The following is a 27,750-nucleotide window of genomic DNA, read 5'->3' as shown; positions in this document are numbered from 1 at the left end:
AAGGACTATTACGTTCGACATATCAAAGACTTTCGATGAAATTTGGCTTACTGATATTTTTTTAATGCTTTATATAATGTATCTGGGTTAGTTTTTAAATTTAATTTTTTTTTCAACATCTTCACGTCCAACAAGGCTGACTGATGTTTGAGGGAAAAAATTACACGAATAAGAAATAACAGTTGATTCATTTTCTTCAAACCACAGTAATAAAACCATCTTTGAAGGCCAACACTCGTCTTTATTCCCAGTAAATTCCGGGATACCACAAGATTTCATTCTTGGTCATGTATTGTGTCTCATCAATATTAATAATCTTCCTGAAAATCTTATATCTAAAGCTTTGTTTTGCTCACTTTGCATAACTCTATAATTCAGTCTTGAAAAGAAATTATCATTTTTTGTTTGCTTAGATCATGCATCCGATCTTCTGATCTCTCTGTTGCGACCAAGGCAATAGGTGCGTTTTTTAGTATTAAAAAAAGCTAACTTCCAGACATGAGGCAAACTATTCATATGTTAATGCTTATACTTTATGTTCATTTATTGCTAATAACTATTGCAATACGGTTGATATTCATATATTTCTGAATAGTAATGCTCTAACTGAATCTTCAATTTGACGTTTTCTTTGACAATTAGCATTCACAGTTGATCTCTCATGAAAACTATTTATGCAATCTCTTTATCATGCTCGCCATTTTCTTACTCCCAATTGCATTATCTACCTTTATAATACTCATAAAATACTGTTGTAATAGTTGGAATGGCTCTTCTAACGATGTGCTTTCTCTTCTAGATAAGATGCAAAAACGTATTGTAAATATAATAAGGTCTTCTCTAGCATCCAAGATTGAAAAACTGACGTCAGAACGTATCTCCTCCTTTCTAAAAATAGAATTATGGTCGCTGCTCAAATGAGCTATTACCTTTTGTTTATCAACCAAAACTAAATCTCATTTGACTTGTCATTTAACAAAGTTGCACAGTTTGACAATTTTTAAGCTTTAAAATCTTTTATTTATCTACACATCTTCATTTCTCATAAAATTAAGTGCCAACTAGAACTCCGTGAATATCTGCTGCTTCTTTGTCAAAATTTATATTTATCGATAAATTTTTAATTTTTTATAATATTCTTTTAACATTTAAAAGTTATGACTATGTAAAAGTTGTAAACCCTTCTAATATGGGATGATTTAAAATTCAATTTTTTTTAAACTACTTAAATAATCATAGTTACTGAACGCTGATAAATTATACTACGAAGTTTAAAATTTATCGAGAAAAATTAACTTTAGTTGAGAATATTAAAAAAAATATTTTATCAACTTATTGCTCTCGTATTTTATTCCCAAGCTTCAATCATCGCAATAATTTTCAAAGCATCTTTGTTTGCCATATTATAAACAAATGTTTGAAGTTTATTCCATGTCTTGAAGTTAGTTATCTCAAGTGCTAAAAAATGCTAAATCCGCCCCTGATATATATATATATATATATATATATATATATATATATATATATATATATATATATATATATATATATATATATATATATATATATATATATATATATATATATATATACATATATATATATATATACATATATATATATATATATATACATGATACATATACCTAATGACACGGTTTTTTTGGGATGCCTCCAACCCATTAACCACGGCACTGCTAAAACCTGTTTTTTTTTATTCAAAATAGGTTGCCTGAAATACACGTTACTCAAGGCCAGTATATAAGGGGTGGCATGTGTGCTTGGGCGCCCGCAAGATTTTTGATGTTCCAGATAGGACACTTTCACACATTATGCAACTCCAAACTTAAGTATGTGTATGCCAAATGAGGAGGCCTGGGAACAAAAAGCCCTGAAACGCTGGCCCCCACCCCCTCCCTGCCCAAACGTGAGGGTACTAATGTAGTAAAATTTTCAACTTTAATATCTGAAACTAAATTTAAATTTATCAACAGATTTTAAATTTTGTTGAAAAATATTGTAAATTACAAAAGTTATGACCATGAAAAATTTATAGCCCCTCATTTTTTTTGGGGGGGGAGGGGGTCGGAAAATTTGCGCCCATGCATGTGTGTGCATATAGGATAACTATACTCTCTACTCCCTATACCATACATATTTTTATGTTGGCAAACTAAGATCTTTAATCTAAATTTTAACTTTTTAATTGATTGGCTGGTTAATTGTGATAAATTAGAAAATTGAAGTACGTAATTTTAAACTGAACCCTCTCCCACCCCCAAACGCTTTCGTACGCTTTTTGAAAACCATCCCCTCCCCCCTATTAGCGTACGTACTTTATGGAAGACCCCTAAGTCCGTAAATTTCACCAATATTTATTTTATTACTAAACAAAAAAACAAAAAAATTGTTAGGAAAACAGTTCAATTTGTATTGAATTAAATAACAAACAAAATAACATCTATTTTTGTTTACGAGAAATAAAAGTTGATTTCAAGCAAACCACATAAATTACAAGTATTATTTTAAAATATTAAAGAAACCCAAAAGGGGAAGTTAGGAGCAATGTATATAGTTTAAATAGGTTGTATACATATTACATTTACTAGTTCAAGTATTTAATTTAGGTTCTCGTAGGTTCCCTAAATTATGTGACACTTTTTGTACAAAATAAGGGTGGAATGCAAGAAGCGAACTTGAGTCAAGTTCGACTTGAACTTTACATTGTAACCAATAGCGGCAGAGTATTTTTTGAGGGGAAAACCCATACTCAGCCTTACTATTTACATTGGTTATACTCTTTACATTGGTTAAAATGTAAAGTTCAAGTCGAACTTGACTCAAGTTCGCTTCTTGCATTCCATCCTAAAAGTAACAAATGTTAAAAATTTACCTCGTTATTTTAAAGCCAGATTATAAGTGTATTATAAAGACTTTATAAGTATTATAAAGACCTTTATTTATTTTATTTTTTTTTCGAAAAGCTTTACTATTAAAAATTTTAAATATATAAACTAATCCTGTATGCTTAAAAAATTTAAAAAGTTACTGTTTACTATAGCTATATAACGGGTGATTACTAAAAATCTGGACAAAATTGCTTACATCATATTTCTATATGCAACTAATACTTATTTTTTCAAACAATTTTTAAAATGTTGCAAATTTATTCTTCTTTTAAAAAATATATTAATTTTTATATAAGTATTTTAAATTTAGTAATTTTAAATGACGTCAAACGAAGAGCTCCAGAGAAAACGTGTGTACCAGTTTTATCAAGAAAATTCAGATAAACCTAAATCATTCACTGTTTCTCATTTTGAAGCAGAAAACTTATCAAGATCGACTATATATGGAATTATTAAACGTGTAGAAGAAGATAAACCATTTGAAAGGCAAACTGGTAGTGGTAGAAAGCTGAAAATAATGACTAAGCGCGCCATCAGTCTTACCAAGCTTTTTGACCATAAATGTGGCAATTCTCAGCGTATAGCTTTAAAAAAGTTCAAATGTTCTCAGTCACTTATTTCAAAGACATTGAAAACTAAAACATCAATAAAAAAAAGAAAACAAATGAAGATTCCAAGTCGAACTGAGAGCCAGAGAGCAAAAAACCGACGTTTGTGTGGTCAACTTTATAAAAATTATAAAGATTTTATTTGGGTTCTTGATGACGAGTCTTATTTTACTCTCTCGAACAGCCAAATTAATGGTAATGATAATTTCTATTCAAGTAACATCGAATTAACACCAAACGATGTTAAATTCAAAGAAAAAAAGAAATTTGAAGAAAAATTATTGGTTTACGTGGTCATTTCGCCTTTTGGCCTATCAACTCCATACATTGTACAGTCTGGAACAGCTATTAACCAGCATATTTATGTTGATGAATGTTTGACTAAAAAATATTACCACACATCAAATAGCTTCCAAAAAATACCAAATACATATTCTGGCCTGATCTAGCAAGTGCCCATTACTCAAACAAAGCTGTTAAGTTTTTAAATGAAAATGGTATAAAGTTTGTAACAAAAAGTGAAAACCCTCCAAATATGCCTGAATGTTGTTGTATTGAGGATCTTTGGTCTTGTATCAAAGGAGATATTTACAAAAATGGTTGGCAGGCAGAGAATTTGCATCAATTACTCTCTAGAATAATTTACTGTTTTAAGAAATTCGACAAAGAGCTGGTACAACGCTTGGCAGAGTCTACTAGCAGAAGACTCGACACAATAAGAAGACAAGGTCTTGTTGAATTTAGATAAACGTTTTTATTAAAATTAGAATAAATTTGCTATTTTATTTATTTTAAAACAATAAAATAGGTCTTCTTGATTAAAAGTTATTTAGTTTTTAGTTTTGTCCAGATTTTTAGTAATCACCCGTTATATAAAAAAAAAAATTTTATTATACATAAAACCGCAACTAATTTTTGAGGTTTTAAAAGATATTATACTTAAAACAATTTTTAAAACTTTAAATTAGAGTAGTACAAATATGTTTTTTTTATATGATTTTAAATATAATAAATATTTATTGTTTGGGTTTTGTCCACCACCTGGCCCACTGTGTGGCGCTTTGAGTTAACAAATGAAGTTCTTTAAATTTTTTGAACTTCTCTATAGAAAAACTCTGTTAAACTTTTCGTTTGAGACAATTGAAGTAGAGTGCAATAAGTTTAGCTCTCAAGTATGAAAATGGTTTGCAATTGAATTTATTTCTGAAATGGAGAGTTAAAATATAAACCTTAATTAATGATGATAAATTTGAAGAAAGTTACATCAATGGACATTCCACAATTTATTCATTAATATTCTTTTATTTCAGTTTATCAAACATAAAAATTGCCCTATGAATTTTTCTCGCAACTCCATTTACTGTTGTCTCGCGTAAGCAGAGATTTGGTAAACTGAAGCTGTCAAAAACTCTTTGATAGTGAATGGGACAAGAGCGCTTATCCAACGTGTCAATTTTGTCAATTAAATATGTTGTGGCTAAGTGTATTAACTATGATGACATTATTGGTGACTTTGCTTCTTTAATAGCAAGAAAAATTACTTACTGTTTAATTAAACGTTAACTAAAAAATGATCTTATTAAGGATGCATTACTATCATTTGTTAATCTTATAGACTAAAATAAGTTAGTCCATTTAAAAGATATAATTAATGCAGAGTATGAGTATATAATTTTTTTTGTGTTAAGGGGCACCAAGTTTTAACTTTGCACAGGTCAAATTTAAAAGAATTTTCTGTTACTTAGGCTCTGTTGACCATTTAATATTTTGTAAAAACAGAAGTGCGTGAAATGGAGACTCATTAATACAAGTTATACGATTTCATTTAAAAAGACTTTACGTAACAAAACTGTTTTAGGATTTTTTAGATACTTAAAATCTTTCCGAACAGTTAATAAATGTGATTACTTTAAAAAACGTGAGTCATAATGTTTAAAATTTGATGCAGCTATAAATCATATTACTTGTTAATGTTAAAAGTTATATTAAAATGTTAATTGTTTCGTAAAATGCTAGGTCTTAAAATGTTAAGGGCTATTGAATGTTTACAGTTAGGACAAACGTGTTAAACAAGCTAAAACAGTGACAATTAAAATTACTTAATTTTAACTAATAAACAAAACAAAAATTGGTCTAAATAGTTATTTCTAGAATGCCTGCATAATAAAACCTTAGTAAAATATTAATAATTTTGTCGTCTGTGAAAAACGTGGCTTTTTTTAGGATGATCAAAAATTCCTTTGCTGTTGCAATTTACAGAAATAAATCATTCTTTATTACTCATGAATAAAAAATTTTAAACAATGAAAAACTGATTGTCCTTTGTTCAAAAAGCTAGTAACTATGGCAGGAAAATAACTTTACTTTGTTTAGTTGATTAAGCGATAGTAAGATAAGCAGGGCCGGCGCACAGTGAGTCAAAATCTATAAAAAACGGCAAAAAATCTATAAAAAACTATTGCTAGAAAATAATTAATTAAATTATAATGCAACTAATTACCACTAAAAGACAATAATTAATTTTTTTGTGAATAATTTTTAAGATTTCACCAATTTATGCGCCTTTTTTCCAAGACTTATTGATTTTATTTTATTTATCGGAAAACTCGTTCAAAAAAGTCTCGCTTTAGTATCACTCTTTTAAGATTGATATGGGTAAAAACAGTTCAAAGTTTAAAGTCATATGTTTAAGATGTTTGGTAACTATTAACAACATTTTTGACAATAAATTTTAATTTTAGATTTTCATTACTGAGATTTCAAAAATGTGTCATAAATAGATTTTTTTTAATTAGTTTAATTATGAGTTTAGTTTAAAAACTAAAAGATTCCACTAGATTCCATGGTAGTTTTAATATTTTCCCATTAATAGGTATATATAAAAGCAGAAAAAATAAAAATCATTTGTCTCAACTTGCCCCAATTTAAATAAGATCTTTTAAATATTCGTTTTTTTTTTGTATTTTTTGTATTTTTTTTTTCCGTTTTTAATTAAGACTTGCGTATAAAGTATCACACAAATAATACATTTAGTTGCTATTAGTAAAAGAACTCATGCACAAGCAGATGGTGCTAATAGTCAAACCTCAAAAACCAAAATATGCAACATTTGATGGCATAGCGCATGTTTTAAAATTAAAACTTGCGTATAAAATAACTAACAAGAGTTCTGCTAATAGTTCATTGCTAACATTTAACGTGAAAAGAATACATTCCTATAATTCAAGAGTTAGGAATTAATCGTGATAATTTACTTGAAGCTCTTCTACGTAAACCTTGTAAACTGGCGGGTCTATACACTGAAAGTGACAAACCTGAAATAATAAATCTAAAGAAAACTCTTATAATATTTAAATGTAAATTCCGATCAAAGTTGCGGTAACATTCAAGAGCCTTCTCTAGACTTTTGTAACGCGAGCGAACTTGGTTGAACAAAGATGTAATTGTTGACAAAAAAAAATTTGCAGCATGTCCAGGTAGAAAGTGCAAGAAGATTTACGTGATAGAAGCAGAAGGTAATAATAAATCAATTAAATTCTACCCAGCTTAAAAAAATGTTTACAAGTTTAAATATTATATATTATCTTATTTAAGTTTGCCAAATTGGCTGAAGATCCTGCTAAAGCATTGGCTTTAGCTTCAATAAAAAAAGCCACTAGAGATCCTAACAAAAATGACTTCGTTGTTCTCATGAAAAGTACTACAAACTCTGAAAATGTTAAAATCACGGAGCTAAATTTTCAGATAAAAATGAGAAAGCTTAAAAGTTCAGTGTGACCTTTCTGATGAACAGTATCAAATTATTGGAAGTTCATCGATAATACATAATGCAGGTATTTATCATTCACCTTATGAAATTAAGAATGAGAGACACAAATGTTATCCTAAAGGTTTCAATTGTGACAGAAACATCTGCTTCAACTCCTCTACAGGGTATGTTTAATCATACTCTGACAAGGATATTAACTTTTACGTTTGCTGAAATTGGCGCCTCCAGTCAAAGTGTCTATAAAAAAAGATATACTGATACAAATATTGGTGAGACCCAAGTTAACAGCAAAGTCTTTTCCAGACAGCTATTGTTCCACTTGAATTAACCATCATGAACAATTATGTATGGTTAAATAAGAAGCTCTCTAGTACACATTACTGTAGACCCCTACATATCCAATATCAAAAAGAAACGGAAGAATTGATAAAAACTTAGTATGAAATTTTAAATGCAGAAACGAATAGACTAGTCAAGGTTGAAGTAAATTTAGAAGGAGAGGAAGGCAAACTGGATGCGAATATTACATTTAAGCTCAAACTAGATTTAACCATGTTTGATAGTAAATTGGTTAATGCCCTAACTAACACTCTGTCCTCCCAATCATGTAATGTTTGCGGAGCTAAGCCCAGTGAACTTAATAACCCAGCATTGATCATATCTAAACCAATCAATGAAAAAGCTTTATCTTTGGGTCTTTCTACTCTGCATTGTTGGCTCAGATCCTTTGAATATATTTTACATTTAGGATATAAGTTAGACATTAAAAAATACTTTGCCAAATGCACTGCTAAAAAAGAATCAGTAAATAGTAGAAAAAAGAATATTCAACTGAGGTTTAGAGAGGAGCTAAGTCTTATAGTTAATATGCCTAAACAGGGTTTTGGCATCACTAACGATGGAAACACTACCAGAAGGGTAGTGTTTCCATCGTTACCAGGGGTACCAGAAAATTACATAGTTACATAGGGTACCAGAAAATTTCAGCATTTGAAATTTTCGCTGATATAACGGGATTGGCAGTAGATATAATTATAAGATTGAGGACAATCCTAATATCAGTATGCTCCTGTTATGAGTTGAACTCTGAAAGTTTTGGCCAGTATTGCTATGAAACTACAGCTCTTATACTCAAAGACTACTGCTGGTATGTGATTCCTCCCAACTGTTCGTATACTTTTGGAACATGGTGTGCAGATATCTGAGGCATTAGAACTGCCAAGTAGTTACTACTCTGAAGAGTCACAAGAAACTCTAAATAAGGAAATTCGCAAAGCTAGAATAAAACCGTATGGTTTAATCTAGCTTTGTGAATTTCCTTAATTAGAGATTCTTGTGACTCTTCAGAGTAGTAACATCTAAGATATCTAGAAAGAATGTTATGAAAAACCAGTACCAATACCTGTTGATTAGAAGTGATGCTTTTATAGCAAACATCTGTTTCAAAAAATACAAGGTTGAAAATGGAAAAACACTTACCCCTGAAGTTTTATCTTTGTTGATGCTGTAGTAATGAAATAAAGCTTTTTTATTAGTATTAGATTTTCTTTTTTTTCTATATTTATTTTTTATTTAATTTAATATTATTATAATATTACAATATTTTTTGAATCCAATATTTCTTTTTAATAAATTAGTAAATGTTTTGGTTTGAAGAATTTAATTTTTATAAATTAAGTCAGTCTTTGTGCGTGTAAAAGACTCTAATACGTATACGCGTGTGTAGTACAACCCTTAAGAGCAAGAAAAATTTACATTAAAAAATTTTTATGGTATTTTGGATCAAAGAATCCAATTTTTTTATTTAAATCATATTTTTCGCGCAAAAATGACACTTACACGCGTAAGTGCGCGTTGTACGCGTCATATATACGCATAAAAATTATTTTCAATTGCAAATTTTTTGACCCAAAATAATACAAAAATACGATACCAAAATTGACCCAAAATGATACAAAAATACAAAAATACGATAGTATTGATGTATCGCATGTTTTATATTATAGGTATATAATTTTTGCCGTTTTTTCACCTTTCTGACTCACTGTGCGGCGCATTAAGGTGTCACGTGGGGGATGCCATTACAATTTCTGCTGACGAAAAAAATAAAAGTTCGTCGATGGGGAAGGGTTCACCTTCGCGCCGGCCTTGAAAATAGGTAAGAGTTGCTTAAACGCTTATTTTACCAATAAATGTTTTTTTTTTTAATTTATTTAGAAATATTTATCTAATATTATTATCTCTATAAGTAATAAAGATAAACATTAATTTCTAGATTAAAAAAAAGCACGAAGCTTCAAAATAATTAATAGTCTATGTGTACAAGTTCGTCAATAGCCATAACTTTAAAAGCAGAAATAATTGCTTCTGAAGTCTAAAAGTTTAAATACAAATTGGGTTTTTTGTATTTAAATTATAACAAAGAATTTTATCTTAAATAAATTTAAAAATATTTTTTTAACCAAGAAAGATCAAGTTGCTCTTTTATTTTAATATATTAATAATTTTATAAAAGTAATAAATTATTTCAAATAATCATTATAGTTTTTTTTGTTCTACTGGAAATATGATTGTTCAAATTATTTAAAAGACTTGATCAAGCAATTAGAGTATGGTAAAGTAGCGTATTATGGGGATGCTTTTGTGAAATAGGTAAAAAATGTAGACATTATTTCGGAGAAAAAAATTTTTTATTGTAGAGCTACATACTTTATCTTTTTAATAAATTGGAAAATTTTTATAAATAGCAATGAACTTAAGTGTAAAAATATATAATATAAAATTATGCAAAATAGTATTCTTCAAAAACAACTCCTAATGTGGGGAAGCCATAAAAACACATAAGTATTAACGAAAATAACTGAAAAAAATCAAACGAAACAAACAAAAGAGTATAATTTTTTTCATTAGGAAAATTATTTGTGGCAGAATTTACATATATGATTGTTATCAATGTCAGAACACAGAGAGTGAGCCCATTTTTGACATATTAGACACATCAGCCATGACTCATCATTTTGATCATCTGAAAATATTCCTTGACAGTACAAGCTTGTTTGTTATTTTTTTTCGTTTTCATTTTCTTTAAAATGTTTTCCTTTTTTAACTGCTCGCTTTGATCCTTTTTTTTAAGTTTGAATGACAACTTGTTTTAGCTTGACATCTTTCCGTTTTAAGCAATCTTCAAGTTTAATTTTGTATGTAGATGAGGTTAGTTTTGAAGATAGTTGAGGTCTTTGTCCTATTTTTAAGTTACCTGTTGGAATTAGAATCTAACACATTGATTCAGCTGCTTCTGGAGATTCGGGTAAATTATCAGTTGACAATGGCTTAAATGGAGACAGTTGACAATGGCTTAACTGGAGGTACAAACTCTAAATTAATACTATCATGAAGAGGAAAGTCTGATGATTGGAAGATATTTTTTCTTCAGAGATATAGACCAGCTTTTTGGAAACCATTATGTGCATTTTAGCAATCGCTGCCCGTAAATATGTTCTTCCTAAAACCTCACCTATATTATCATGTGTAAAAGAGCGCCCTGTGCAAAGATAGCTTTCAACTTCTTTGTAATATACAGTTTTGAATGGTCCCATAAGTAAAACATTGAGGGATTGTCTTTTGTGACTTGTATGTGGAGACATTTTAACAATTTTTAAGTAATTCTCTCAGGCAAAAATTATGAAGTCCAGGTTTCTAGAATGGGAATAATGGCTATCCAAAACTAGAAAAGCTTGGTTGTTTTTTCAATGCAATAGATGCAATAGATTCAGGCGGTGTGCCCTTCATTAAAGTATTCTTCAAATTTTTTTAAGGGAAAATTATTAACGATTGTATAAAATGATTATTACAGTTGAATAAATGTTAATAGAGTTATTACCTTTTCCCTCTCCTGTTCCTGCTGGCTAGCTACTTGTCTTTTACCTTAAAGTGCGATTATTTTGGTTCTTTCGGGTTTTTTTACGACAGTAATCTGTGTCTCGTTGCAATTATATAACCTATTAGTGTTATCAATAATTTTAGTCATGGCAGATTCAAAAATATCAAAAAAAGAATTAACAGCCTCTATATTAAAATTAATAGCTTGAGCATTCAAAAATCTCCTGGTCTACCTATTTTTAACTGTGGGTGTCGAGTAAGAAATCTTTTTTACCTTGCAACTTATTTTCCTGGCAACTTCTTTAGCAGTCGAAAAAGTTGTTTTAATATTATGCTTTCTTGCTATTTGATTGGTCAATCTTCTAACATCTTCAACGGATAAACTGAAGTATTTTTTTTTCTAACAAAAGACAGTGTTCTGCTAAATCTTGTTCTATGTTTGGTGTTAGTTCTGGTTTCTTCCCCAAGCGTTTACTTACGGCTTTTTTCTTGCTCTTGTCAGATTTAGCATAGCGTTCCAACCCAGCAAATATTCTATATCGGAATTTTAGTGAACCTATATAAGCATTTATAGCGGACTACTGTAGTTTTGCTTATCGGTTACTTAGTGGATCATTAGTGGCAGCTGCCAAGAGTGACTAGCCGATGACTAGCCACTATTAAAATATCGTAGAATTATCGGCTTGCTGTTTAAAGCGGCTGCTACTAATGGTCCACTAAGTAACCGGTGAACAAAACTCCAATGAATCGCTAAAAAAATGCCTATATAGGTCCACTGCAAATCCACTAAAACAATGTTTACTGGGATTATTCCTTAAACAAATAGTACAATTTGTTAAAAGATTTGTATTATTTGTTTAATAAATATTACTACTTGTTAAACGAAGATTAGTAATTGAGATAACAATTAAAATTTTCGTAATACTGATAGTAATTAAAAATTAGAATTTTTTTTTTCATTTAAACGCTGTTATGTGCAGCTGAGGCGTGGTGTTTAGAGCTCTGGCTCAGAACTAATAGGTCCAAGGTTTGACGCTGTCTCATGCCCAATAAGTGACATTAGTAAGGAGGCTTGAACTTTAGAACAAACATTATTATACACTTCTAAAAAATAATATATTTACATGTTTCCAGTTTATATAAAAAATCGCACAAAAAAGTTACTACACCACACATTTTTACAATACTGCAAGAAAGTTATAAGTACTGTTATGCACATGCGCTTGACAGTGGCTTGAAGTAATTAATTTAACAAAAAATTGTTTTTTATAACATGAAGTGGTGGCTAATAACTCACGCATTAATAAATATTTCCAGTTCCGTCGTACCACTTGGCTGCTAGGAACTTGCTCTCGAACAAGTCCCTTGCAGCTAAACTATAATAAAATTGTGTAGTTGTAAGGAAACTCGCAGGAGACAAAGAGAAATCTTTTCATTGAAAACCTTAAGAATATGAAATAAACTAAAAATTTTAAAAAAAATCGTTTAAAACAAACAGAAACACTTTGGTGTTTTCTATAAAGTAATAATTTATAAATCTGTTATGTCATTATTCTCCTTTTTATTTATTTAAAATCTTAATGAATAAAAGTTAAAAATAATAATAATAATAAAGTCTTTTCTATTTGTATCTATATATGTATTTTTTACACATGTTACATTTTGATGTAACCAAAACCAAAGTGTAATTTAACAACATGATGTAGTTTTTTTTATTTATATCTACATTTTAAAGGGGCTTGGCGATAAGACTGAAATTGTCTTCTTCTTGCCCCAGCCGTATATTTACATTTTATAATATATAATTTTGTAAACTTTCCTATATGGTGAAATACATAATAATAAAAAGTTATTTAACTTTAACGTTTAATAAAAATGAATAAAGTTGGTTTTGTTAATTATGAGGTTTTAAGTTTTTCTTTATGGTAATAAGATTACCCAATATAGTAAGTCCTATATTTTGAGGTATTATGTTGTTATATAAGTAGGGGCCCCAGCATATAATTGAAAATCTCGACAGTTTTTTTGTTGTTGTGGGTAATGTTAAGTTTTCTGTTCCTCGTGTGATATATCTGTTGGCACTGATTTGAAAAAAGTTGGAACACGAAGAGCAAGAAAAGGGTATAAATTAGTCTTATCACCGACCCCGATTAGTAACGCTTCTAAATATTCGCATTATATAAGCAACAATATTTAAAAACAAAAGACAATTTTAAGATGTTAGCTAACAAAAAAAGTAATAAAATAATTTTGAAAGTGTATATATATATATATATATATATATATATATATATATATATATATATATATATATATATATATATATATATATATATGGAGTAGATTAGGGATTAGAGTAATATGAGCACCTTGGTAATATGAGCATACTTAAAGATTTCTTAGATGTAAGAAATGAAGTTAAAGTTGCTTTGTATTTTTTGAATCTACTTTATGTTGTAATAACAGGAATCAGTGCAATTAGGTGTCGTCCATAAATTACGTCATACTTAGGGAGGGGGAGAGGGGTAGGCGATTTTGTGACAATTTGCTATGAGGAGGAGGGGGGTGGTCTCGATTTTGTGACGCAACAATTTTTTTTTTTAGAGAAGGCTTTCTTTTAATTAAAAGAGTATCTGTCCAAACCAAAACCCTTAGTTGATGTATCTAGATGTTGATTGTAAAATCAACTACGCCTAAATCTTACTTAGTCGAAGTGTCTACTCCGTTAGCGGAGTAGTTACAGCCTGTTAACGGGCTGTTACGGCTGTATGTGATATATTTATAGAGCAGCCGTGGCGCAGTGGTAGCGCACTTGCCTCAGAAACAAAGGATCCGTAGTTCAAACCCACCTCTGGGGAAAGTTTTGCGACGTTGATTAGGAAGGAGACGTGAATTTCCAATTAAATGCTCATTCGCGGTGCTCTGTGATAAGATCGTAAGGACGTCTAAGGGCACCTAGATAAAGATAAAAAAATAAAAAAAATGTGCAGTACTTCTTTTGCGCTTTGAATTTATATGGCTCAAGTGCAGAACTTTATTTAGTTGGTGAACAAAAGTGTGCAGCAAAAAAAAAACAACCTTTGTGCACTAACTTAAAAAAATAAAAATAATCTCGATACCGAGAAGCGAACCTGGAACCCACTCGATCATGCTTATGTTGCTAGATGTAAAAAATTGTATTTATAAAATAATATTTTTTCATGTATAATATATTTTTATTTATTATATATTATATATATTATTTTAAATGTATTATTCATCGGAAGAATAGATTTTTAAAACTGGTATCTGGTAACTGGTGTCTGGTAACTGGTGTTTAGGATAGCGATGTTAATTTATACAATTTTACACAGAACTAATAGGGTGAAAAAAAAAATTAAGCAGACTGAAAAGTACTAATTAATTAACTCAAAGAAGCTCAGAGAACTATAGACATTATATTTAAAATTGTTTGGTATTTTGTAAAATTTTGAACTTACACCCCCCCCTCCCCTTCCTAAAAAAACTTTTAAAAATCATTTAGGGGGTATAAAACTGTTGCGTTATATTAGGGGGGGGGGGGAGGGGTCAATAAAGTGTTACGGATGCGTTACGAGGTGGGGGAAGAGGTCCAAAAATATCAAAAACTGCGTGACGTAATTTATGGATGACTCCTTAGCGTAAATTTATATGCAGTAGTTAGCGGCTATTTAAAACGCTGTTAAATTTTTTGCGTGGTTAAAATAATATCATCACACATGAATAAATCTGCGGCGCGAAATTTTTGTGCTAAAATAATGAAATTAATTTTTTCATGAAAAAAAATATGTTAGCTAATAATCCAATTCATTTTTGTTTGAAAAATAATGATTAGAAACATTTCGGGTGGAATGCAAGAAGCGAACTTGAGTCAAGTTCGACTTGAACTTTATATTGTAACCAATAGCGGCAGAGTATTCTTTAAGGGGAAATCCCATACTCTGCCACTATTGGTGTTACAATGTAAAGTTCGAACTTGACTCAAGTTCGCTTCTTGCATTCCACCCTTAGTTTTGACTTTATTAAAATAAGCGACTTTTGTGTAATATGAGCATGCTCAAATTACCCAGTGTTTTTCATCGAAATTACCTAGTTTAAAGTTCTAAAATACCTTTATGAATAAAAACAAAATATAGTAAAAATTTTTAATATTTTAACAATACTAAATAATTTTCTGTAATTTAAATTCAAAAATTCTGAACTTTTATTGTTCAAAAGTTTGAGGTTAGTAAAATTGAAAAAATAAAGAACTAATTTTGTTGTTGTTGTTGTTGTTGTTTTTGCGGAAAACATGGTAGTATTGTTTCAACAAAAAGTGTTTGAAAATTTGATCTTTAAATGATAAGTTTTATTAATAACGAATCATTATACTCCAAAAGTTAGATCAAATTGTCAGATTGGTATTTTTTTCTTAATTAATGTTATTTTTTTTAACTTATTTAAAGTGTTCATATTACCAAGTGGTCTTGGTAATAAGAACTTTTGCTACTTTTTTAAAATCTCTGTGTTTTTAAAAATAAATTTCGAGTGCCCAAATATCTAAGTGGATCATGAGAAGGGATCCCTAAAAATTGTTTATTTGCAAAATTTGAATTCAGCATATTTATTTTTTTAAATATTTCAATTTACGCTTCAGATGCTCATATTACCCAAACTACCCTGTATATACATATATATATATATATATATATATATATATATATATATATATATATATATATATATATATATATATATATATATATATATATATATATATATATATATATATATATATATACAGGGTAGTACAAGTACCCTGTATATATGTATGCCTTTATATAAAAACGCTATTATTAATGTACTTTATAAACTTTTTTTATAAACTTAATTTCCCCCAATAATTTTTTAAATAAATAATTTTGAAAAAATTGACTGATAAAATGACTGATAAAAAAAAATGGTCCTTAAAACTATTTCGGGGCCCCGCAATCCAGCACTGCCTAAGAGGCAGTGCTGGGTTGCGGGGCCCGCTCTCTAAACCTATTTTAGGTCTCTCTATTGTTTGTAGCTCTGTACAAACAATAGGGAGACCTAAAATAGGTTCCAAATCATGTAATTAAAAAGCTAAATTAGCCACAGCTTAGTATAGAAATAATATTAACTAATAAACTTACGTCAAGGCGGAGCTGATGACAATGTGGCAAAGATAACATGCAACTTTTTCAGGAGGAGTACATCCAGCTTTAAAATTTCTGCCACAATACTTTAAATTTGACACATTTAAATAATGAAATAAAACTTCTATGTTATGGCAATTCTAATATTCATTTATTACACCTTAAAATGGCATTAGCATCTATAACTGTGGCTAAGTAATACCTTTTAAATGTTAAACTATAATAAAATAGCAATCAATACTGTTGTTATGCAAAAATAATTAAAGAAAACTGTGTAACAAGGCAAACAAAATTATAAAAAAATTATCAACTTTTTCACCAAATTATTGTAAAGCTATTCCGAAAAATGATTAAGAATTATTTAACAACAAATATAGTAAAATAACTCCAGGAATTTAATTAGATATATATAGAACATTGTATATGACTTTTAGACAGCTTGGATCATGTCAAAAGTTTGACTTTTGTCCATAGCTGGCCCACTGTGCGCCGTTAAAAAATGTTTAAATTGCGTATGCATATATCAAAACTAATGGTTAGAAAAGAAGGCATATTTTGACTTATCGCTGAGCCCCTTTTTAAAAATTATGCATTATCGTAACTTTTAGAAAAGGGTTAGCTCTAAACATTGGTACCGTTTTTTTTAGAGTTTTTTTCAATCCTATTTATATGTGTATACCATTGTAAATTTTCATCCAGTTTTCCTACTAAAAAGATTGCTTATGTTTCTCTTTTTAATATAAATGTTATTAATTTTCAGATTTGGTAATTTAAGAGGAATATGTTCTGATTTAACTTTATGGAAAAGTATATATTTTGTTTTATCCGCATTTAGTTCATTAACTTTATATAACTTTATTTATTTTAAAAAGTGTTTCAATACCTCTGTCAGAACAAAAATAAACTGGAATCAATAACAAACAAAGTTAGGTCTAAAAGACTTTTTGCTAAGTACAAATTGTTTATGTACCATAAAAAAAATAAAAGCGGTCCTAAAATAGAGCCCTGAGAAACCTCGCAAGTTATGGAGTATGGAATTGTATTATTTTGATCATTGTATTAAAATTGCTTTCTGTTTGTCAGATACAAATAAACTTATAAAATAAAATTTTAGATCAGGCTGAACCGTTTCAACCTGGTGGTAAGTCATGCAATTTATGCTTGATGGAAAAATATCATATAATTTCATCTCCGTTGCCTTTACTAAATAAGCGAAACGAATTTGCGTCTAAGCGTCGCCATGAAAACAAATAAATGATGAATAACTTTAATTTCATCAAAAAAGACACTCCACAGTATTTTTAATATATTTTTTTTGTCGTTGTTTATTTGAGATTTGTAACATCTGATGATCGCTATTTGTGTGAAACTCTGAGTAATGTTTATAATAAATCGAGTGTTATAATTATTTAGTTTTTACTATATATATATATATATATATATATATATATATATATATATATATATATATATATATATATATATATATATATATATATATATATATATATATATATATATATATATATATATTATTTTAAAACATCAAGAAATACAGTTTCTCTCAATACAAATAATATTATTTTATAAGAAATTTTCGCTGGGTTATAGATACCAGCATCATCAGCTTGTAAAATGTTACAATAATTTTTAATCGTTATAGTTTATATAAAATTGTTACTATTGACGTCAGCGGTTGAATGGCTTCTTTTGATTTTTAAATTTTAAAAATGGCGTCCAAAACATAGTTTTTACATATTGGCCTTCATCAAGGTTAATTTCGCCGTTTCGCGCAGAGCACATGTTGTTTTGTATTTCTAACGCCTCTCTAATTTTTCTTTCAAACTTTTTATTTTCTACTTTTAACGTTCTTGTTTTTTCCCAAATAATATTTTCTTTGCAAAAGGTTTTATGATATGCTAATGCAGATTGATTAGGCTTGTTTTCATTAATGCTCTTCTGATGTTGATGCATCCGCGTACTTACCTGCATTTTTGTTTCACCTATGTAGACTTTGGAGCAGTTGCATTTTATTATATACGTTCCAGGTTGGCTGTTACTTGGTAGTTTTGTTTTGTTTTTTGATGTTAATAAAGATCTTAAATTTGGGTTTGATTTAAATACTGCTCTGTACCCTGCTTTTCGGAATATTTTTCGAAGTTTTGGTGAAAGGCCTGGTACCCAAGGTAAAGACACTACAGGAAGATTGTTGCATTCTGATGGAATTTTGTTTTTATTTTGTCTTTTTTGATGGAATTGGTGTGTAATATTCCTCAATAGCTTTTCATCGTACCCATTTTCAATAAACATGTCAATTAAAAAATTTATTTCGTTTTGCAAATGATGTTTACTACAGATGGAGTAAGCTCTGTGGAGAAAACCTTTAAATATAGCTGTTAAAATATTTGGAATCCAAATCTAAGTAATCTTCCTTTTTTTTTTTTTGCCGTTTGATAATTTGCCTGTTTGAAAGTTTGCCGTTTGATAAATTTACAATAAATACATACAACACAGGGGCGGATCTAGGATTTATTTCTCCTTTAGCGAAATTTTTTGTGTTTGTATAGCCCCCTTCCTTTCCGCAACCAGTCTCACAACTCCATCTTCTTTCATGCGCTACTACTTTCAAATTCCAAAGAAACGCCCTCTATCAATTTATCAATTGTGAATTTTTTCCCATTTACGCGAGTTCATATTTTCAAAAAATTCTCACTTCACCTTACTTATTATAACCTCCCTCCCTGTTTACTTTGCACACGAGAGTTATATGCCTGAGTCAAATTTTTCTTACTATGTATGTTAAAAATCCTTACTTAATTTGAGTCATTATCTTTTCTATAAAAAGTCTCTATCAATTTAAATTAAACTGAAATTAGATCTATATCTCATTCTTGTAATCCACAGTACACAACTAAAAGTAATCAAAACAGTTTTAATATTCAAAACTAATTTTAAAATGATTCTTATAACCTGAATATTACTACTCTCTGAACACAAATAGTACAGTCAACTTTCTCATCATTATGTATAAATTAAATTCAGAATATATGCTGATGCTCCACCTCCACAGTAGAAAGGTTAAAAGAGTATTTGTCTGGAAGGTATTTATTTAAAACACATGAACTACGTCAAGGTTTCTTCTTATTCACGTACAATTTTTCATGCAGAACGATTGAAGGCATAAGACAGAAAAATACACCATCAATTAGCAAACTGCTTTTCCGTGCATAATTTTATTCCTGGATTACATTTAAAATAAAATATATTATGGCAATGTACAGTAGTGGATCAAAACGTTTTAGGGCCCAGGGCTGTTTTAAAGCAGGAGGAATCCTTCCATGATTAATCAAAAAGCTTATTTTCAGAGTTTCTTTTAAAAATATATTTATCTATAAACCGAAGCCTCCAAAACTGTGTTTTAGCACTGGCAATGTAACTGTATAAGGAAATATGCAAATGTTTTTAAAACTTTAAAAAGTTTAAAAAATATATATACCTACTGAGCACAACCCACATTTTTAGATAAATAAAAGATTTTGATAATGCAATCTTTAAAATGTTATCAAAAGAACATTTTTACTTACCACTGCTTTATACTGCAACTATACCATTAAATTTTGGATGATGGAATAAAACGACGCATTAACATACAATTCTATTGAGAAAAGATAAAACATAAACTAACAAATAATTTTAAACAATAGCTAACAATACTAAACTATAGAGGCAATTACCAGATTTGATCTAAAATAAATTCAAATAATACAAACACAACTTTAACAAAAAATCCTTTAGAATTATTTTTATTATAAAAAAAGGTAACTCGCAGGTAACACATTATGAATAACTGAACGAAAAACTTTTTTTGTTTACTTTTGGCTAATTCATAAAACTGCAGATAAAGCAACAAATTATCTTCACTGAAGATAACTTGTTGCTTTATTGCATTATAGAATAAAGTAAATAACTCATTATAAACGGTTAATAGCATTTTGAATGGGTACAAGTTTATCGAATTTTGAGCTTTTGATGTTTTGTTCTGAACAGAAACTTTGCTTAAGATGAAAGCAGGTTTTCTTAACACAGTAAACATAAAGAACCTACTTCATAAGACAGCTTATTGCAAATTTCATTTTATAAAAGTGCATCCTTCTGCTCTAAAACCATTCGTACATTATAACAAATGTCAGACATCATAAATAAGGGATCGTTCATAAATTACGTAAGGCGAAATTTAACTTAAAGACAAAAAACAAAGGGTTAAAAGTTTTCTATTGCAGAGTCTTTAATTAAACCAAGTATATAAACAACCTTTCAAGTCCAGCAAAAATTGCCGCGTTAAAGAGCAAAATGATCTCCTACTAATATTTTTTGAATAAGTTTTGCGTTGCGTAATTTATGGACGATCCCTAAGGCACTTATAGAAATTTACTATGCTAACTACAAAATCCTAATGCAATTTATCGGCTTGTTTACCAATTTTTTTCAAGTTACACAACTAATTTTCAGACTTTTTATATTTAGATCCAGATCAGATTAGGCGGATTGACCACTTAGTTCGATACTACTTTAGGCATAATTTAACTTTTGTTAGTTAAAGTGATTAAAATACGCACCTCGTACCGAGATTAGATTTGGCAAAACTTATTTCGCCTAATGCATTAAAAAGCCATTATGCCTAATGTAACACTCCGGCGCTTATTGTAGTTAAGTTACTCGTCAGCAAAGGCGTAAGCCGTGAATAATAAAAAAATGCCTGATGGAGTTTTTAAATGTAACGAAAATTATATTTAAAAAGTAATATAATGTTTCTCCTTAGGCGGCCGCTTAATAATCGACCCCTAGATCCGCCGCTGCCAAATGACCGACCCCTAGATCCGACCGCTAATGCCGACCCCTAGATCTGCCGCTTCTACATATATAAATTTAGGCCGGAGTAAGAAGAAGACATAAACTATTTTATCACCGGACCCCGTTTACATATCGTATGTGTTTATATAAAAGCAAATATATACATAATTCGTTTTAAAATACATATAAATTTTGCAAAATGCTAAAAATGTCTTTAAAAGAACGTGAAACTACAGTATATTTCTATTGATTTAAAATAAAAGTAATATAAACATACAAGGCCGGTGCGATGAGGTTAAAGAAGGTGGGGGGGGAGGGGAGGGGGAGGGGTATGACACTCCCAATCAATGATTATTTCGTTCATTTAGTCGCCAAATTTGACCCTTTTTGACACGTCAATTGGCAAATGTAGACCCTTCAGACAAGTTAGTAGGTATATTTAGTCAGTCAGTCGACAAATGTTGATAAGGCAGTCAGCAAATTTTAAAAAACGAGGGCTTTATTTCTTCTTTCTTTTAGTCGGCAAAAGTTGCAATGACACCCTCATCCCCCACGTGACACCTTCTCGCGCCGGCCCTGTAAACATACATATATACTAATGCATAAACATTTTCTATATTAATGTTTAATAAGATACATTCATTTAAAGATGATGACAACGTTTTTCCTTTTTTTCTATTTTGAATTAAATTTAGAGTAATAAATATTTGAAGTCTGTTCAAATAAATTTTCTGTTGTAATAAATTCTAATTGTAATAAGAGTCTTTTAATTTCTGTTTCAATTGTGAAATTTTAAATTCTTTTCAATTGTGAAATGATCGTGTCGGTTTAAACTAAAAAATAATGAGAGAATCGTTAAGCACCGGCTGCTTATAAACATTTAACAATAACTATTTTATTTTACAAATTATATTATGTTTATAAAATTCGTTTTGCTAGTATTTCTTTATAAGATTATACTTTTAATGTTTATAATGATTGATTTATTTTTAATGTACAAATTTTGAGCGAAAACTGCGCAATATTTTACTTGAAAAACGTACTATTACCTCAAAAAAATTTACTGTCTAGACAAAATTAATGCAAACTTTTATAAATAAGTAAATCACTTTACTCTAATAATCAAAGTATCTTTTACAATTATTTTTTACATAACATTTTTGTAGTTATTAGCTGTATCTAAGCACTATTAGCTGTAAACACAAAGCGTCTAAACATTATTAGCTGTAAACACAAAGCGTCTGCTTCAGTATTTATTAATTAGACTACTATGACAAACATTAAGTTATCATTGTTTACTAGTAGTAATTGTCAAAAGTATTTGTAATTAATGTTAAGAAAGTGAAAATACATTTAAAATACTTTTAACATAAGAATGTTAAGTATGTAAAAACTTAGAAACAATTTTTATTACAAAAGCAGCATTAAAAGAATAATGCAAAACTAATTGGTTTGATGAAGAGTTTTTTATTATTGTGTGTTACTTATAATTCAGGAAAGAACAAGGTTAACAGGTAGGTAATTTTTTATCGGATTATGAAAGTGGTGAAACTGTAGATAGATTTAGGTCCTAATGAATTTTTTTGTATGTTTAACGCGCGTAAGCTAAGTTGCTTTTAATTTAAGTCAAGATTAACATTTTCAAAAAATAGTTTGGAATTATGCATATCTGATTATATATTTATTATATTAATTTGAACTAAAGTTTGCGTTTATTTAGAATTCAAAATTTAATAAGGAGTATAGTTAAAAGTCTATCCAGAAGCGTAAGTATAATATATAAATATTTAAATACAAGGAAAAAGTTAAAAAACTTTAGTTAAAAAACCTAAAGGTTAGTTACAAAACTAAAGTTGTTACAAAATTATTTTCTGACCAAACATGTGTTTTGCATCCGTTTTGATAAGATTAGTTGATAACAGCAATTCTCTATTGTGATCTTTTTTTTTTATCGATGGTGGTCTTGAGATCTCTATTGATAAAAAAGTTACTTGAAACAAAAGAATATTAAAAACGGTATTTTAATAATAATGAACCACCAACAGTAAACTCTGTCATGGAAAATCTGCATATATCAGCAACTTCTAACAAAATTAATTTATAATTTCTGAAAGTAACATATATTATTCAAAACAAAGTAATGATGAATCTTAATTGTCAACTTGGACTTGCAACATGGTTTACTTGTCTAAGTTGACAATTTGCATGATAGATTGATGCCCGAATTACTCAGATGTATCTGAGTCAAAAGGAAGCGGAAATTTGGCCATAATTGTAAAACCAAACATATGAGCAGTTTTAGCGCTATGAAAAGAAAAAGAAGCATTAAAAATCTTTTGGCGTTTAATAAATGATTAAAAAACCACAGTGTACTAACTTTTGGCGATGGTGATTCTAAGTTATACCAAAGCGATTCTGCATTAGATTTTTATCTATGATCTAAGTTTACAAAATGAAGCAAGTAATACTACAAAAACAACAATTGAGAATATTACAAGAACATTATTTAAGTGAATCCAGATAAAGATTACACTTTCTGTGAATGGGTAAAAAGAGGTTGAGTCTGACTATCCAATGAAAAAATCCTCATGAATTTTGCTAAACAATAAGAAAATAAAAAAGACAATAAGATTAAGTGTGAACGTTATGTCTTTTTTTGTTTAACGTCAACCATATTTTGTTGCGCCGTGGACCTGCTACTATTTTAAATATAACTATAGACCTTATTATTATAATATAGGCTTCAACTGCTTTTCTTTTAAAGTTTGCAAGACATACAAGTTTGTTTGTTGAACTATGTAATTACAAATATCATTGGTAACGCAGAGTTCAAACAGCTGGTGTGTTTCAAAGGAAGTTTTGTCATGATGTATCTTATATATATTACAGCAACCTAAATATCATGCCTCACTAAATAAAATTTTTTTAAAGCGAAGATTTATTAATACAAATATGGTCTAATTTTAGTATTTTTAAACGTCTATAAAACGTATTAATGCGTTTTATACACGTCTCAGGAATAATAGTGAAAACAATAACTTGGCAAAGCTCAACAGCCCATGTCACTTATCAGGCCAGAGCAGGCATTGAACCTTAGCTCTCTTGGTTCCGTTGCTTTTTTGAATTTTTTTTTAACATTTTCAGATTTTCAAAAATAAGAATATACGCTGCTATTCTATCACAGTCTGGTACACTTTAGTATAGGTAGGGTAGCGGGAAGTTAGGAAAGCCGTCTTAAAAAACAGTAACCATTATCATTTTTATGTTTATCTTTTTTTTTTCTATTTCAAATTACATTAGTTTAAATGATACTTTTATTCTTTTGATATTTCAATAAGTATAAGAAAAGCTTAGCGCAATATAAAATTTAATTTAAAACGACAGTTAAACTAAAATTGCTTGTACCAAGTCCCAATTATTGTTTCATCCAGTTTCGTGTTACTGTTTAGAATTGTTTCATTTGGTGTTAGTTATGAGTTATGAGCTCAACTTATATGTTTTTTCAATTATATTAAACTCAGCTCAGGTGTAGTAAATAAATTAAAAATATAGCCCTATTAAATAAATCAAAAGCCCTTTAAAAGGAGTGAGCCATATATTGTCAACAAATTTTATATAATTAACATATTTTAGATAAGTTGCCAGGTTAGAATTGTTTCATTTTTTCTCGACTTTTTAAAAAAATTTAGTTGTTACTCTTCCCCTTCGATTACACACAACGCATATCATGTTGTATATTTGAAATGAATCATCTAAAAATGCTTTAAAAAACATGATATCTAAATTTAGTATCATAGATTTAGGCCTTAATCTAAACTTTTTAACTTTCTAAAACAGTAGATCACATACCATTTTAATTTTCAATCAATAACTTTTGCATTTTCATATCGAATTATAACACTGACCACTCATTTTTCAGCATTCTAAAATTTTCAACCAACTATACTTTTGATTGATTGATTTTTTCATAAATTTAAAAACTGAATTTATTACGGTTATATAATGAATAGTTTTTGGCGATTTAATTTTCGTAATTTTGAAAAAAAAAGCTAACCAAAAGAGCGCTTTTCCATTCCAAAACCCAAAAACAAAAACCCAAAGTTGATATTCACTCCGCTGCACAGTGATTTAGAAACACTTGAAATTTGGCCAAAAATACAGCTTTTTGAGTAGCGAAATTTATACAATGTTATTAGCTAACTATTTTCTACAATTTCTTATATTTCTAAAGGTATAAAAAAATAGGTACTGAAATAATAGATTTAATTGTTAATTTTTGTTTGAAAATGACCGAAAACAGCTCTTTTTATCGTTAAAATTTTATCATTATTAAAACTTAATTTTCTCCCTAAATACCTTTCATTTTAATTTTCATTACATACAAAGATAACAGATAAATTTATCTTAATTTATAAAAAAATGTCAATATGTATTAATACATCTTATAAAAAATGCATTTAAAAAATGCAATTTTTATGAGTTTCAACTGATTTTTATAGTGTTAGGACTTTTTACATAAGACTTCCTTCACGAAGCCATTTCTTTTTTTAAAGAGAGTTTATATGATTCTGCTAGAAACTAAAAAGGTTGATGCCTCAACTTGCCCCATTTTGAAATAATGTGGTTTTTAAAAGCTGATTTTATAAAAAAATTAACGATGTAAAAGCTAATACGACGTAAATTAACTTTAAATTTTAAATGTTTTGAGAGTTTTTCCTGACGTTTCTGAACAAAATATATATAACACATGATGACTAAAAAATGAGACAACTTTAAAATTGTTATTATAACCATAGTTACATAGCTATTAAATTTAATTTAAAATAAATTTATAAACAATTATATGATATTTAAAAAACTATATTTATTGGTTTTCAATAACATCATTAAAAGCAATTCGACCTAGACGAACTGAAGTCATTGCGGCATAACGTTTTGCCACTTTCGGATCCATTTTGTTAAGACAATTTACGATACGCCGTTTGAGTTGAGGAATGCTTTCTTGCTTGCCAATTATCCTCGTAGACTAAGCGTTTCAACTGACCCCAAAAGTCCTCAATTGGTCGAGCTTCTAGTACATTGGGTGGATTTTTTACCTTTGGCAGGTATTTGATGTTATTGGCATCGAAAAAATAAACCACTTCATTTGCATAGTGCGAGCTAGCTAAATCTGCCAGAACAAGTACTCTTCATTTTTATAATGTTCATCAATAAAGGGTATTAATCGCTTGCGGAGACATCCGATGTATGCTTGTTTGTTGATTCCCTGGCTACTTTCAAAAAACATTGGTTTTGAAGTTCCTTTGGGCGATATAATCAAAGAGACTAGTACCTTTTCCTCGACTTCTTCTTTCTTTTGAATTTGATGTCGCTAGTTGTAGATGACACGTCGCTAGAATAGAAGCCATCGTTGCCAACTAATGTTGTATTCGCAAATGTGAAATATGATTCGTCATTCAAAACAAAATCAAAATTCCTAAAATTGCGATATATATATGCCGACACAAAGGTTTGATTCGAGTTAGTTGGCTTTCGCTTCGATGTGGAATCTTTTTCTTCTTGCAATATCTAATATTTGTCTTGTTTTTTAAGAATTTTATATATATACGATTGGTCAAAATCCAATCTTCGAGCTACTTGACGTTGTGAAACACCGTGATGATGATCAAATGCCTTTTTCAATTGGTCTATGTGCTTTTTGTCCATTTTTTAGGCTTTTGGACCGCTTCCTTTTTTTCGTTGATAGCCTAAATTATTGCCTACACGTTCTAAAGAACGATATATGGTCGCTTTCGATGCTCCTTCATCTAGATAGTGTTTTACTGTGAAGATTTTCCAGATGCGAATTTCTAAATTGGCAAATGCGTTTTCTTAGGTCTTCTTGCAAACTTTTTATACGGAGCCATTTGAATTAATATTTTAAAACTACAATATAATTTTAATAGAGTATTAAATTCCCTATAAATATACTAATTTATTTCAATTGCATGATTATGAATAGCATACATAAATTAATTTAAATTTTGTCTCATTTTTTAGACATCAAGTGATACAAACTCTCTTTAAAAAAAGAAATGGCTTCGCGAAGGAAGTCTTATGTAAAAAGTCCTAACACTATAAAAATCAGTTGAAACTCATAAAAATTGCATTTTTTAAATGCATTTTTTATAAGATGTATTAATACATATTGACATTTTTTTATAAATTAAGATAAATTTATCTGTTATCTTTGTATGTAATGAAAATTAAAATGAAAGGTATTTAGGGAGAAAATTAAGTTTTAATAATGATAAAATTTTAACGATAAAAAAGAGCTGTTTTCGGTCATTTTCAAACAAAAATTAACAATTAAATCTATTATTTCAGTACTTATTTTTTTTTACCGTTAGAAATAAAAGAAATTGTAGAAAATAGTTAGCTAATAACATTGTATAAATTTCGCTACTCAAAAAGCTGTATTTTTGGCCAAATTTCAAGTGTTTCTAAATCACTGTGTTATGGAGCAAAATATAAAAAAAACAAAAACGCCTAAAGTATTGACTAGTTGGTCGAAATGA

The 27,750-nt window shown here is 29.0% G+C and overlaps 1 protein-coding gene across 1 annotated transcript; it reads right to left on the bottom strand.

Annotated features, from left to right (window-relative positions):
* Nucleotides 1-18,031: 18,031 nt before the first annotated feature.
* Nucleotides 18,032-18,652, bottom strand: LOC136087968 (uncharacterized). Its single transcript, XM_065811603.1, has one exon. The coding sequence runs from the start codon at nt 18,650-18,652 to the stop codon at nt 18,032-18,034; it is 621 nt and encodes a 206-aa protein (XP_065667675.1).
* Nucleotides 18,653-27,750: the final 9,098 nt, after the last annotated feature.

This window comes from Hydra vulgaris, chromosome 12 (genome assembly GCF_038396675.1).
Source record: "Hydra vulgaris chromosome 12, alternate assembly HydraT2T_AEP".
Classification (NCBI taxonomy): domain Eukaryota; kingdom Metazoa; phylum Cnidaria; class Hydrozoa; order Anthoathecata; family Hydridae; genus Hydra; species Hydra vulgaris.
The sequence above is the reverse complement of the archived record's forward strand: the minus strand, read 5'-3'. Positions and strand labels throughout refer to the sequence as shown.

What these genes read in the sequence shown, in the direction of transcription:
- LOC136087968 (XM_065811603.1), bottom strand. Translation starts at nt 18,652, where the DNA reads ATGTTTATTGAAAATGGGTACGATGAAAAGCTATTGAGGAATATTACA.